Source organism: Gopherus flavomarginatus, chromosome 2 (genome assembly GCF_025201925.1).
Source record: "Gopherus flavomarginatus isolate rGopFla2 chromosome 2, rGopFla2.mat.asm, whole genome shotgun sequence".
Classification (NCBI taxonomy): domain Eukaryota; kingdom Metazoa; phylum Chordata; order Testudines; family Testudinidae; genus Gopherus; species Gopherus flavomarginatus.
Window position 1 is genome coordinate 155752083 of NC_066618.1, and position 12323 is coordinate 155764405.

Here is a 12323-nt window from a genome sequence, read left to right on the forward strand (position 1 = left end):
ACACAGGGGTGCAAAAAAATGCACACGAGACATAGTTAAGCTGACTTAAGCCCCACTGTAGACAGTGCTGTTGATGCAAGAAGTATTCTGTTGACCTAGCTACCACCTCCTGGAGAGGTGGATTACCTACGGCAATGGGAAAACCCCTTTGATGCTGCAGCAGGAAAGGTCTGTAATACAGCAGGGAAGTGGCAGCACTGCCGCTGTAGTGTTTCATAGAATCTCAGGGCTGGAAGGGACCTCAGGAGGTCATCTAGTCCAACACCCGTACATTAGAGTATGTTTCTTATGTAGACGCACGTACTCTCAGAGGCCTAGCTCATTAGAAAGGGTCTTGCCTCCAGAGTAGAGCTCAGCTCCCTCGTGGGCAATGATTATTAAAACAGCAACGCTCACTTGAAAGTATCACCGGGAATTAAATGCAACCACCATGCGGAAATCAGGCACTTCTCTCCCTTCAGCATAAAGGGCAGAGAGCCACTTGCCGGCCTGAGCTACCTTCCCTGTCACAAGAGAGAGCAATCAGCTAAGATTTTCCAAAGAAAACAAGTGGCTTAGAAGTCTATGTCCCATTGACTTTTAATGGGGCTTGAGTGGTTTTGAAAATTGGGCCCCATCATTTAAGACAAGCACGTTGCCTCTTTGGGAAGAAGGAATGAGAGGATACAGGAGACGGCCAGGGCTGGGGGAAAAGAGGTCCCAGCAGGAAAGAGGTGGTGGTTGCTAAGAGAGGAAGGGAGAGGAGGGGGACTGGGGTTGCGAGAAGAAGCTGAGCAGCAGAGGGGAGAAGGAGAACAGGAAGAAACATGGTGGGAGCAGAGCAGGGGTGGGAACAATTATTTTCTGAGCACAGGTGCAGGAAAGGGCATCACCTTCATAATCTATTGGTCAGCACATTATATGTCCCCTTCTGTGCCTGATCCATGGAGGATATGAGGTGGTTACAGCTGCCAGCAGCAGAATCATCTGAGAACTGTAACAGACCCATCTCTTCTGTGGATCAAGCACAGACGGGGGGGTGCGTAACGCGGTGAATAGTGGATTATTCCTGCACCGGTGGTTGGTTCCCTTCAGGTCAGCCCACTCACAGCCTTAGCATTACCAAGCACAGGTCCAATCTAGCCAACCTTCTGCCAAGCCAAGACGGAGGCACTGCTGAGTGACCACGGACAGGACCTTTTGCACCTGGCTTAGTGAGCCGGCTTCCCGGAGTCAGGGCTCCCTTCAGAAGCTTGTGGTTTGCAGAGCTGCTGAATCCCAAGCAGGCTCTGCCATCACTGAGCTGCACACAGGTTCTGTGCCAGCAAACCTATTTCAGGAACCACCACAGTGTGTGGGAATTGATCTTAGTGTAACAGTTTGGAGAGAAGATTCACACATGTTCATTATGTGGCGGCCCAGAGGGAGACTCCAATGACTCCAAACCCTTTTATTTATTAAGAAAGGAAAAAGCCATAAGAGAGACCAGGAAATATTAGCCTTTGAGCAACCCTATATAAAATTAAGAACAGTGATGCACTCCACATTAGAACAGTCGCAGGGAAATCATCTTGCAAGCAGTGACTGGCTTGGAAATAGCTCCCCAATGCAGTTTTCCCTATGGAACCTCCAATTCCTAGAACAAACCTTAGCTCACACCTTTGTATCAAGACAACTTTCAAATTGTATTCCCTCCGCTCCAGTTCTGCTCTGAATTTGCTAGCAAAGCTCTCTGGGAAACTGGCTATTAACCCTGGTGCAGCATGAAGGATTTCTTAAGGACCCTTTGCATTCTTTTTAAGACCGCACAACATTGCCAGACAGTTGCAGCACTCCACCGCAGAGGTGGCTGCATTTCAACGGTGCTGTGTGCGAGGAATTTGTAAAGGGCTTTAGGATCGTTTGGGGCAAAGGGTGCTCTAAAAGTATACTAGATTAGTAATAAATCTATGTACCCAGGCAGCTCAAGTAACGGGACCAAAAAAGACAGATCCTTCTCCAATTCTTACTTCATGTTTCACTGACTCTTGTTAAGGGTCAGTTATTAAAACATTAGCCCATGTATATGAACTTTAGTGGGACAGAGTGAATTTCACTCTTGAGCAGAACATCAGTACAAAGCCCTAGGAGTCCAGCCTAAATCCCACTGGAATCAGCAGGGCCCAGATGCTCAAAAGGTATTTGGGCTCTTAACTTCCATACATTTCAATGGGAGTTAGGAGCCAAAATACCTCTGGGAACTCCAGGCAAAGGAGTATTTCAACTGACTTCAATGGAAGTTGGACCAGACCTTGTGTCTCCAGTTCAAGATGAAGATACAGATACAGTCTAGAAACAGTGTCATTCCAACATGTTTACTGTTCCAATGTAAAGGAACATGATATTAACATCCTATCCTTTTAATTACAAGCAGACAACAACCCCTCATTAAATTAAATCTGCCCTGCAATGAATTAAGAGTCTGAGTGGCAGTTCTACTTAGCAATCCATCATCAAAGACCATCCCTGAAAGCAAGGAGTGGCTGAGCAAATAACCCAGAAAGGGACAGAAGCCAAGGGTCTGTTGGGTCTTAAATCTAAGGAACTAGAGATTACTTATTTGAAAGTGCATTGTTCAGTTATTAGTATACACCACAGTAAAAGAAACCAGTTACAGGCTTTCGTACAGTGGTGTGTTGGTGCCATAACTTTAGTTACCAAGTTTCATTAAATAGCAGTATTGGTGACAGTACAATATGATACATATGAAATGATGGGGTCTAAATTAGCTGTTACCACTCAAGAAAGATTTCTCTCGCACTGCAATGGCTACATGACATGTACATCAATAAAGAGGTGGACAATAAAATATATTAATACTTTGCATAGTGCCTTAGAATACTACAACTTGTTTATTCGAACAGGAATCCGTTGTTTGGTAGCGCTACCGGAATATAGCAGACAGTACCATTTTGGAGATTGTTAGCTTGTAGAATTTGGACAAGAATTCTACAAATCAGTCTCTAATTCTACTTGTAGCACCCAAGATCTATTCTGCACACAAAGATGTTTCTCAGTCTCTCCCTCAGAGGCACATAAACTTGCATTACCAGGCTCTCTTTTGGTGTCCAAAGGAGCCAGCAGCACTTTTCACAAGAGCAGGCATGCAGAAGCCTCTATCATAGCCAGACTGTAATGCAAAGAATTACATTCTGCCTGCCTGAAGATCCCCAGAGAACTCAAATACTTTGCATATAATACCCTGGTAAACAAACAGTTCAAGTTCCCATTGAAACAGTCCATCTTTCCATAGCTTAGCCAGGGCTCCCTCATGCAAGATGCTGAATACCCTGCATTTCCTATTTCAATTGCAGGAAGCTGAGCAGGACCTCACAAGACAGCTCCAATTGAGCTCAGGCAGAGATGGAATGTTGTTTTGCTATTAGGACTACAGGTAAAATATTAACCCTCCGATTGCTCCTTCGCTGTGGCTGCTGGGATAGTCAGTTAATTGCCAGCACCTCTCTGCAGTTCCATTGTTCTGGGTGGTCTCTAGACCCGTTGCTCTGTCAGATCTGTAAGGGCAATTCTGCTAATCATGGATTGGGGTGCAGGTAAACTTACTTTAAAAGAAAAATCAAAGTTAACTTCCGTTCTATTTTGACTTTTAAGCTCCAGAGAATGCAGCCTCATTTGCAGCAGCTGTAATTATGAATGGTAAATGACTGCTAACACATTTAGGGAGACACCAGCTTTTCAGAGCAGGTGCAGATAAAATTCCCAGCCACCACAAGCAGAAACAATACATGAGCGCGTGCTGGGGACTGAAGCACCACACACGGCATGCTTGACAGAATGATTATGGGGGTATGTTTTACAGTCTCATTGGGCTGAATCAAGCTCTTCTATTTGAGCCAGAAGAGTTGACGGTCCCTTTTAACAGAAACAGTAGAGTTATTCTGGCTAGGAAATTCAGACCAATCAGATTTACATTGCTAACAGAGTTCAAAGACCACCATCCTCTTTCCTCCTCTTCCACTTCTAAAGGAAGTTATTCATCAGATGGCTTCCCTCGTTACAAGGCGACCACAATCTATCAATTGCACAGACGCCAGGTCTGAACTTCCATCCTTACACAATGTACCTTATAAAGAACACACAAAGCCCAGAGAACTGGCCTTAGAGAGGTGGACTGCTACATAGGGATGGGTTTTCAGAAGGGCTGAGCACCTGCAGCTCCTACTGATGCTAACAGGAGCTGCCAGTGATCAACACCTCTGAATAACTAGTCCCAACCTACACAGCATTTGGCAGCCTGGATCAAACTGCTAGCCCATCAAGGCAATACTTGATTCGTCAGAAGAATCAAATAGCCTCATCATGCACCCAGAGTTTTAACTGAGCTCAGTTTAAGTTTAGTACTCTCCCAAACTGGAATTCAGGCTCAAAAGAGTAGTCCTAATTCTTCTCTCTCAACCCTGTATAAGTCAGGAGTAACTCCATTACCGCTGACTTACAACAGCTCAAGTGAGAGGAAAATCAGGGCCCACTTTCAACACTTGGCTAATTTTTTTTTTTTTTTAAATCAGCCGAGCAAAAGGCACTTTCTGTGCAGATGCAGCTCTCCACAGAGCTGCACTCAAGGCTTGTATGCCTTGGTGAAGATTCCCAGCATACACTCAGTGCATTGATGTGGTTTAAACCGCAAAGATTTTGCATAGATACAACTACCCTGGTACAAAAAAATACAAACAAAAAAAACACACCCCTCCTGTAGACAAAGCCTCAGTTACACAGAAATAAAACCAAAAGGGGCTGGAATGATTCCAGATTTACACCACTGTAAAAAGGGATATCAAAATCTGACAGTGTCCATAGAGACTTCTGTTCTGGATTTTCCTCACTGACCTCAATCAAGTTATTCACAATTTACACTGGTGTAAGGAAGAGGATGTAAAAACCCACTCAGCTAAGGAAACTGAGGGAATGTTTGTATATCACCTAGCATAGCAGGGTTCCTGGTTCACGACTAGGGCTCTGAAGTGCTAAGGTAATACAAATAATACGTAATGCCCCTCTCCTCGGCAGAGCAAGAAAGTTATCTGAACTTCTGACAAGCACAGTTTTTCTAAATAAGAATGAAGTCAACTGCAGCAACTCATTGAAAAATCCGCAATTTCCATGACAATACCTTCCCTGCAGCAGCCAGGGAGTCACAGAGCTCACAGCCCACTCAGGGGAAAAGCAGACGGATGCACTCAGCCCACTGCTTGGTTTCCAAGCTTTTGGGATTTCTAGGCATGCATTCTATCCTCAGCCTTCAAAGACCTGCAGCAGAGGAGGGCAGGTGCAAGGCTCTGCAGACATTTGAGGCACCCACTCTGCTCAGGAGGCAGTTGCTGCTCAGGAGACACACCCACTCGATAAGCTTTACCTTGCAATGTTTTTGAGCCCTAGGGACCAACCTGCCAGTGCATTTCATCAGTGTTTCACCTTCTGTACACAAACCACTGTGAACACTCACCCTCAGTAAGACTGGGCCCAGCCAAAGAACAGATCTAGCTATTAAAATCTGACTCCTTTCCCCCTTTAAGAGTATAATATTGAAACCACTCATGCACAGAGCTCCCACTGACATCGGTTAGGCTCAATTCTGTTCAGAGTTTTTATAACAGTGTAACTCCACTGATTTAAACAGAGTTAATCCAAATTGATGCTAGTCAAACAAAGAGCAGGATCAGGCTTTGATGACTTCTAGGAACTCCTTGTGCAGTGTAAACGCTCATGGGGTTAACCCTTTACAGGACTGGGAACTTAATATTCCACTTTTCACAGGGGCTCTCTCTCAGTGACAAGGGAAATAAACATACATGTTTTCAGTGCAATGGGGAAACTTGCTTCAGTTCATAGAAATTTTACAATATTAGGGCTGGAAGAGACTTCAAGAGGTCATCTAGTCCAATCCCCTGCTCAAAGCATGACCGACACCAACTATGTTTAATATGTAACAAGTTCTCCTCTTGTGGCTGGCACGCACACACACAAACTAAACTTTGTGTCATGGTCTTGCTTTAAGTTGCCCAGCGCTTGTTACACTCCTAGTTAAAGTTTTAAACTAACATTGCTAATCATCTAGGGCCAACCAGACCCACTGGAGAGCAAACATGCCAGGGGAAAGCCACACAGGAAATAAATAGGCAAGCAAAAGATACTTAAAGGTATTTGCTTTGTTAAATTCTCAGCCAACTGCTTGTTGACCAGCACAAACTCTGGAGGGAGGGGGGAAGAATCACAATGGCTCTCATACACACTGGACTGACATTCCAGCCTCCTTATTCAGCCTTGTCAGAACACAATTGGGAGAAGACCCTCTTAAAAGTCATCAAGGAGAGGGACACATTGCAAACTGGACATAAAGGTTTGGGGCTCTGAATGGGCACAGGGGAGGGGTAAGGAAACTGTAGCTGGTTGAGAAAAAGTTAGATTTTCTCGATGAGTGATTAGCAAGCACCACATTCCATCTCTCAGCAATCCCGAGGTTTGGAGGGGGAGACCCCCCCCCAATGAGAACACCCCAAAAGCTTGGGTTCTCTCCCCGCGGCCCCCTCCCCACAGCAAGGGTTTAATTTTGTTCTCTTGCTTATATAATTAACCCCCAAGTCCCCTTGATTCATTTAATCTCCCCGCCACCCCCACCCCTTCAAGGAGCAGCAGATGAATAGGCTGGGATCAGAGTTCTCTTTCCATGGGAACCAGAGAAAGAAGCCAAAGCAAGCGTGTGTGTTTATGGCTTTACGCAGGAGCGAAGGCATGGACCGGAGCACGCCACCTGAGAAAGGGAGTTTGGAAAGAAGCGAGCGAACGGGGGTGGGGGGAAGGAGAGAGGCAAAGTGTAGAATGAAGTAGAGGGAAAGCGGGAGATAAAGTGACCGAGGGAGAAGGGAAAGCACGAAAGAGGGGAAAAGAAGAGAAAGTGAGAGAAGAAAGCCAGGCAGAGACGCCCAGCGCCAAGGGGCTTGACCTACCCAGCGCGACCACTGCAATCTCCCCGGCGGAGCTGACCATTTTGCAGGCGTCCCCCAGCCCTGCTGCGCCCGGAGTGGCGATGCGCCGGTTCCCTCTGCTCCCTGCGGTGGGCAGGGCTCCGTCGCCGGGCGGAAATGGAGGCGGATTCACCTTTCAACCACTTGGACCTGAGCGGAGCCGACCATCACACTCCTGCCCCCTCCGAGAGGGGCGCGGGGGGCGCCCGGGACCCGCGGCTACTGGAGACGCTCCGTGGGGTCCCGGGAAGAGGCAGGCGCCGGGTGGAGAGGAGAAGGAGAAGTGGGTGGGTGCGGGGAGAGATGAATGCCGGGGCGTGGGGCGCAGGTTGATGCCCTAGCTAGGGAAGGGAGATCGGCCCCACACCGCTAACAGCTGGAGAAGCGGGAGAGAGCGGCGCGCACAGGGGCTTCGTACGCCTCCGCCTTGGGGAGCCCCAGGGGCGCGGCGCGCTAGGGCGCACGCCGGATCCCTGCCGGGATAATAGCGAGTGGGGCTCCCTCGCCAACCCACGAGCCCTAAACTTCAGCAACTGCGGGGCCGGCAGCTGTGCGAGCGCAGCACATGGAGATTTTTATTGGGCAGCCGTGATCGGCTTCCCAGTGGCTGCCCCTCCTGCCACCCACGGCCCCTCTGGCCAATACACCATAGATAAGAGCAGCTGGGAGCTGCCTCCCACGGCCCCTGTGGGTAGCTGGGATTGGGCCTTCCAGACTCTGGTTTGATCAGCCCGAGCTCGCTCTCTGAAGCCTGCAGTGAACTCTAGGCGGCAGGAGAGGGTCAGAAACGTTCTGCCTCCTCTCGTCGGCTCCCTCTCCTGACAGCCGGACCTATCTAGACTGGCTAAGGCACTTATCACCTGACTCTCCAAGGGCTTGGCTACCCTTCAGATTGATTGACGGTCAGCCCGAGAGGTTTGGCGTTAAAGTGTCCAGCCTCCGCCAACAAAATGTTGTGTTGCCACCCTCTGGCCCTGGCACATGGACCATTCCCCTTCCTTTGGAGGAGGGTTTCCGGGTTTCATCCGTAGCCAAGCAGGTGTGGATATCTCCTGAGGTTTGAGAATTAAAAGCGTTGGTGAACTGCAGGTCCTAAGGCGGTTTCCAAACCGTCTGATCTCTTCCCATGTGTGCAAATAAAATAAGTGGTGTAACAATTATTTTAAATTGATTTTTACCATTAACATATAAATAGAGACCTAAGCCAAGAGTCAGGGGATCAATGCATCCTCCCTGAAACATCCTTCAAAGAACATAACATCAAGCTTTATATCCCTCTATTAGCAAACTCATCACAGGAATAGCTCTCATGCCTTAATTTTGCCTGGTGCTGGTTGCCAATGGAATTTGTAGAATTATAGTTTCAAAACTGACCCACTTTGGTCCAAGTATTCTTCATCTTGGCACATCTTCCATTTCCACAGCGCCTTTCATCCTGAATGATCTCACAGTGCTTCAGGCAAATATACAGACATGCAGCCACTTCTGGCAACCAGCCACCACATAACCCATTGCACAGGTGGGGTGGAGGGGAAATTTTGCCTAGAGACAAATGCCGCATCTCTCTTACAGAAAGTGCTCTGAAAACTTGAAAGTCCACCTAGGTCAGATGGGATGGCAGCTGACAGAGAGCCCCCTGCACCCCCGAAAAGCACAAAGCCCTGGCTGGGATTATTTACTTGGTGTTGGTCTTGCTTTGAGCAGCAGGTTGGACTAGATGACCTCCTGAGGTCCCTTCTAACCCTGATTCTCTATGATTCTAAGGGCTAAGATCAACAAATGAGAGAAAAGAAGTTCTTTGGGTTAGGGTTGTTACTGGATCAGGGCTCAAAATATCTGGGTTGAGTTTTTTTACTTTGCTTTAGACTTCTTGTGCAAATCATTTCATTTCACTTGCCCTCAGATCCCCATCTGTAAAACAGAAATCATTTCCTTTGTCTGTTTAGATTGTAAGGTCTTTGGAACAGGGGCTGTTTCTTCCTACCTGTATGTGCAGCCCCTAGCACAATGGGATTCTGATGTTGGCTGGGCTCCTAGGCACTATAGTAATGCTCAGTGGTTTGAGCATTGGCCTGCTAAACCCAGAGTTGTGAGTTCAATCCTTGAGGGGGTCTGGGGCAAAAATGTGTCTCGGGATTGGTCTTGCTTTGAGCAGGGGGTTGGACTAGATGACCTCCCGAGGTCCCTTCCAACCCTGATATTCTATGATCTAATACAAATAAATATGAATGATGCTGAGATGTAAGCTTATGCATCTAAGGTGTTTCAAAGCCAAAGGGTAGATGGTGCTTTTGCGACAAGGAGGTGGCACTGCTCTAATCACAAACCATAGCTTTAGATATTGAAATCGCTGAGTATAAATAGGAAATGCAACATGAGCCTGGCTCAAAAAAGCATATGTTATTGGGAAGGTATCGCTAGGGTGACCAGATGTCCCTATTTTATAGGGACAGTCCCAATATTTGGGGCTTTTTCTTATATAGGCGCCTATTACTCACCACCCTCTGACCCAATATTTCACACTTGCTGTCTGGTCCCCTAGCTATTACACTCAGCTTTACTCAGGACTCTTGCAAATCAAATTTCCTTAGAAAAAGAATATGTGCTGAAATTTGTCCTCTGTGGGCTGTGGTTAGTTTGTAGGAGGTGGGATCAGGAGGAAACCAGGGAGCAGCCCTTCCCTTTGTGTATGTATCACGGATCCAAGACTCCTCGATTGCATAAGCCACAAGAACATTCTTTCATTTAGGGCTGGCCGAGTGACTACACCCCTTCCTCTCTGAGGCAGCTCTTACCTTGGCAATCCATGCCTTCGTTACCTCTAATGCAATGGGCTGGCCCTAGCCACGAAAGCCACCTGAGGCTCGGGTTTAGGCCAGAAAGTAGCTGCATTCCTTCTGCGTGGGGCAGGCTGGCCAGAGCATGACATTTCGTAGCTTAGATGGCCAGCAGAACCAGTGTGATCATTGAGGTCTACGCTCCAGCCCTACGTCACTCAGGGAGGTGAAAATCTCTCCTGCCAGCATAGAGCGGCTACACAGGAGACCTTACAGCGATGTAGCTACAGCTGTGCCCCTGTGAAGTCTGTACTGCAGACAAAGCCTCGGAATGTGTTAATTAAAGCGCTACAGCAGTGCAGCTATATTCAAGCGAATGCAGCGTTTTAGGGTATGGCTAAACTTGCACATCAAAGTGCTGCCGCGGCAGCGCTTTGAAGTTTCGAGTGTGGTCGCAGCGCCAGCGCTGAGAGAGAGCTCTCTCAGTGCTGCACGTGCTCCACATCCTCTATGAGTGTAGCTTGCAGTGCTGGGAGCCGCGCTCCCAGCGCTGCGGCACCGTTTACACTGAGGCTTTACAGCGCTGTATCTTGCAGCGCTCAGGGGGGTATTTTTTTCACACCCCTGAGCGCGAAAGTTGCAGCGCTGTGAAGCGCCAGTGTAGCCATGGCTTTAGTGTAGACATGCTTCTAGGGTGACCTCCTGTGTAAAACGGGCCTTAGGACTGCCTTGTTTGAATGAAGGCCTCGCCTTTAGGAAAGCATCTGATCTAGATTTAAAAAATTGCCAGTGACAGAGAAGACACCAGCCCTCGGTACATTATTTCAGTGTTAATGACCCTCACTGTTAAATATTTGTTTAAACTGGTCCAGCTTCAAATTCCAGCCCCTGGATCTAGTTTTACATTTGTGTCCTTGGTCAATGAGCCATCTATCATCAATTAACTGTTTTTTTTTTTACTGGCTGACAACTGACTGCTGGGTGGAATTCATGACATATAAAGCTCTGAACAGTGCAGACCCAAGTTACCTTTAAAACTTGCCTCCCCACCGTATAGACCAGGAGTGGGAAAACTATGGCCTGGGAGCTGCATCCAGCCCTTCAGATGTTTAAATCTGGCCCTCGAGCTCCTGCCGTGGAGCGGGGTCCAGGGCTTGCCTCACTCCACATGTGCTGTGGTTCCGTGCGGTTCGCGGAAGCAGTAGCATGTTCCCCCTCCAGCTCCTACATGTAGGGCCAGCCGGGGGATCTGCACACTGCCCCTGCACCAAGTGCTGGCCAATTGGAGCTGCAGGGGCAGTGCCTGCGGATGGGGCAGCGCACAGAGCCTCCTGGCCGTGCCTCTGCATAGGAGCCAGAGGAGGGACATGCCACTGCTTCCGGGAGCTGCTTGAGGTAAGCGCCATCTGGAGCCAGCATCCCTGATCCCCTCCAGCACTACGACCCTCTGCCCCAGCCCTGATCCCCCTCCCACTCTCCGAACCCCTCAGTCCCACCCTCCTGCACCCCAGAGCTTGCACCCCCAGCTGGAGCCCTCCCCCCACCCCCACCAGCACCCTAACCCCTGCCCCAGACTGGAGCCCTGTCCTGCACCCTGAGCTCCTCATTTCTGGCTCTGCCCCAGAACCCCCAACCCCAATTTCATGAGCATTTATGGCCCGCCAGACAATTTCCATACCCAGCTGTGGCCCTTGGGCCAAAAAGTTTGCCCACCCCTGGTATAGACTGTGTTTGTCTAGCATATCATATCTAAGTCAGCTGGATTTTGTGAATCAGGGCAAATAGCAAATCCAGCACTGGACAAATTCAGGCCAGGAGATACAAGATTCCAGCAGCGAAGTCCATCTGGAACACCTGCTGGATTATGAGATTGTAGGAGTACAAAGAGGCTGCAATTTTCCCTGGGTCAGGGAGCCCTGCAGGCTGCCTGCGTTGCCCCCAAACTGGATTGTGTTGATGGAAAAAAAGGGCATAACCGGCATACAGAGGGGTTCAGGATGTTTTCCCGAGTGCATCTTTCCCTGGGAACAGTCCAGGAGTAGCACCTCCAGTGATATGATGGTAAAAAAAAAGAAATGGATAAACTAACCTAGCCTCCATATTCCCCAAATGAGAAATGGGTAAACCCGCAGTTATCCTTAACTCCAGTACTTCACTGCTCTAACAGCAATGTTGGTACCACTGCTTCCTATCCTCCCCCCCACAAGGGGGAATTATCTTCTCGAGTGCCCCATGCTGGCCCGTCTCACCTTGCGTGAATCCAACTTCTCATGAGGGGCACTGAGAAACCTCCTTTCCACGCCATTGCCAGTTCCAGGCATTTTCTGACGAATCTTGTGATATTTGGTGTTTTTCATAATGCCTCAGCTGCTAGAATTGTGTGATTACAAGAGAATCTCACCTTTAATGTAAATAAAGAATAAAGAGAGTTTCTAGGCCTTAGGGCTAAGCAGAAAAGCCAGGAAATGTGAACCCTAAAGTCTCAGAAACTAGAAGGCAAATAATTCTCCCTCCCCCAGTTTGAGATTTTTGGGGCCCTGACTCA

General features: G+C 48.3%; 1 protein-coding gene across 2 annotated transcripts in view; it reads right to left on the reverse strand.

The window, feature by feature from the left end:
- The window catches only part of TGFA (transforming growth factor alpha), a 43844-nt gene extending 36705 nt beyond the window's left edge, over nt 1-7139 (reverse strand). For both annotated transcript variants that reach the window (XM_050940343.1, XM_050940342.1), the window contains exon 1: nt 6984-7139. In XM_050940343.1, the coding sequence (XP_050796300.1) occupies nt 6984-7023 (40 nt within the window). In that variant the 5' untranslated portion in view covers nt 7024-7139. The remainder of the gene's footprint in view (nt 1-6983) is intronic.
- Between the last annotated feature and the right edge of the window lie 5184 nt (nt 7140-12323).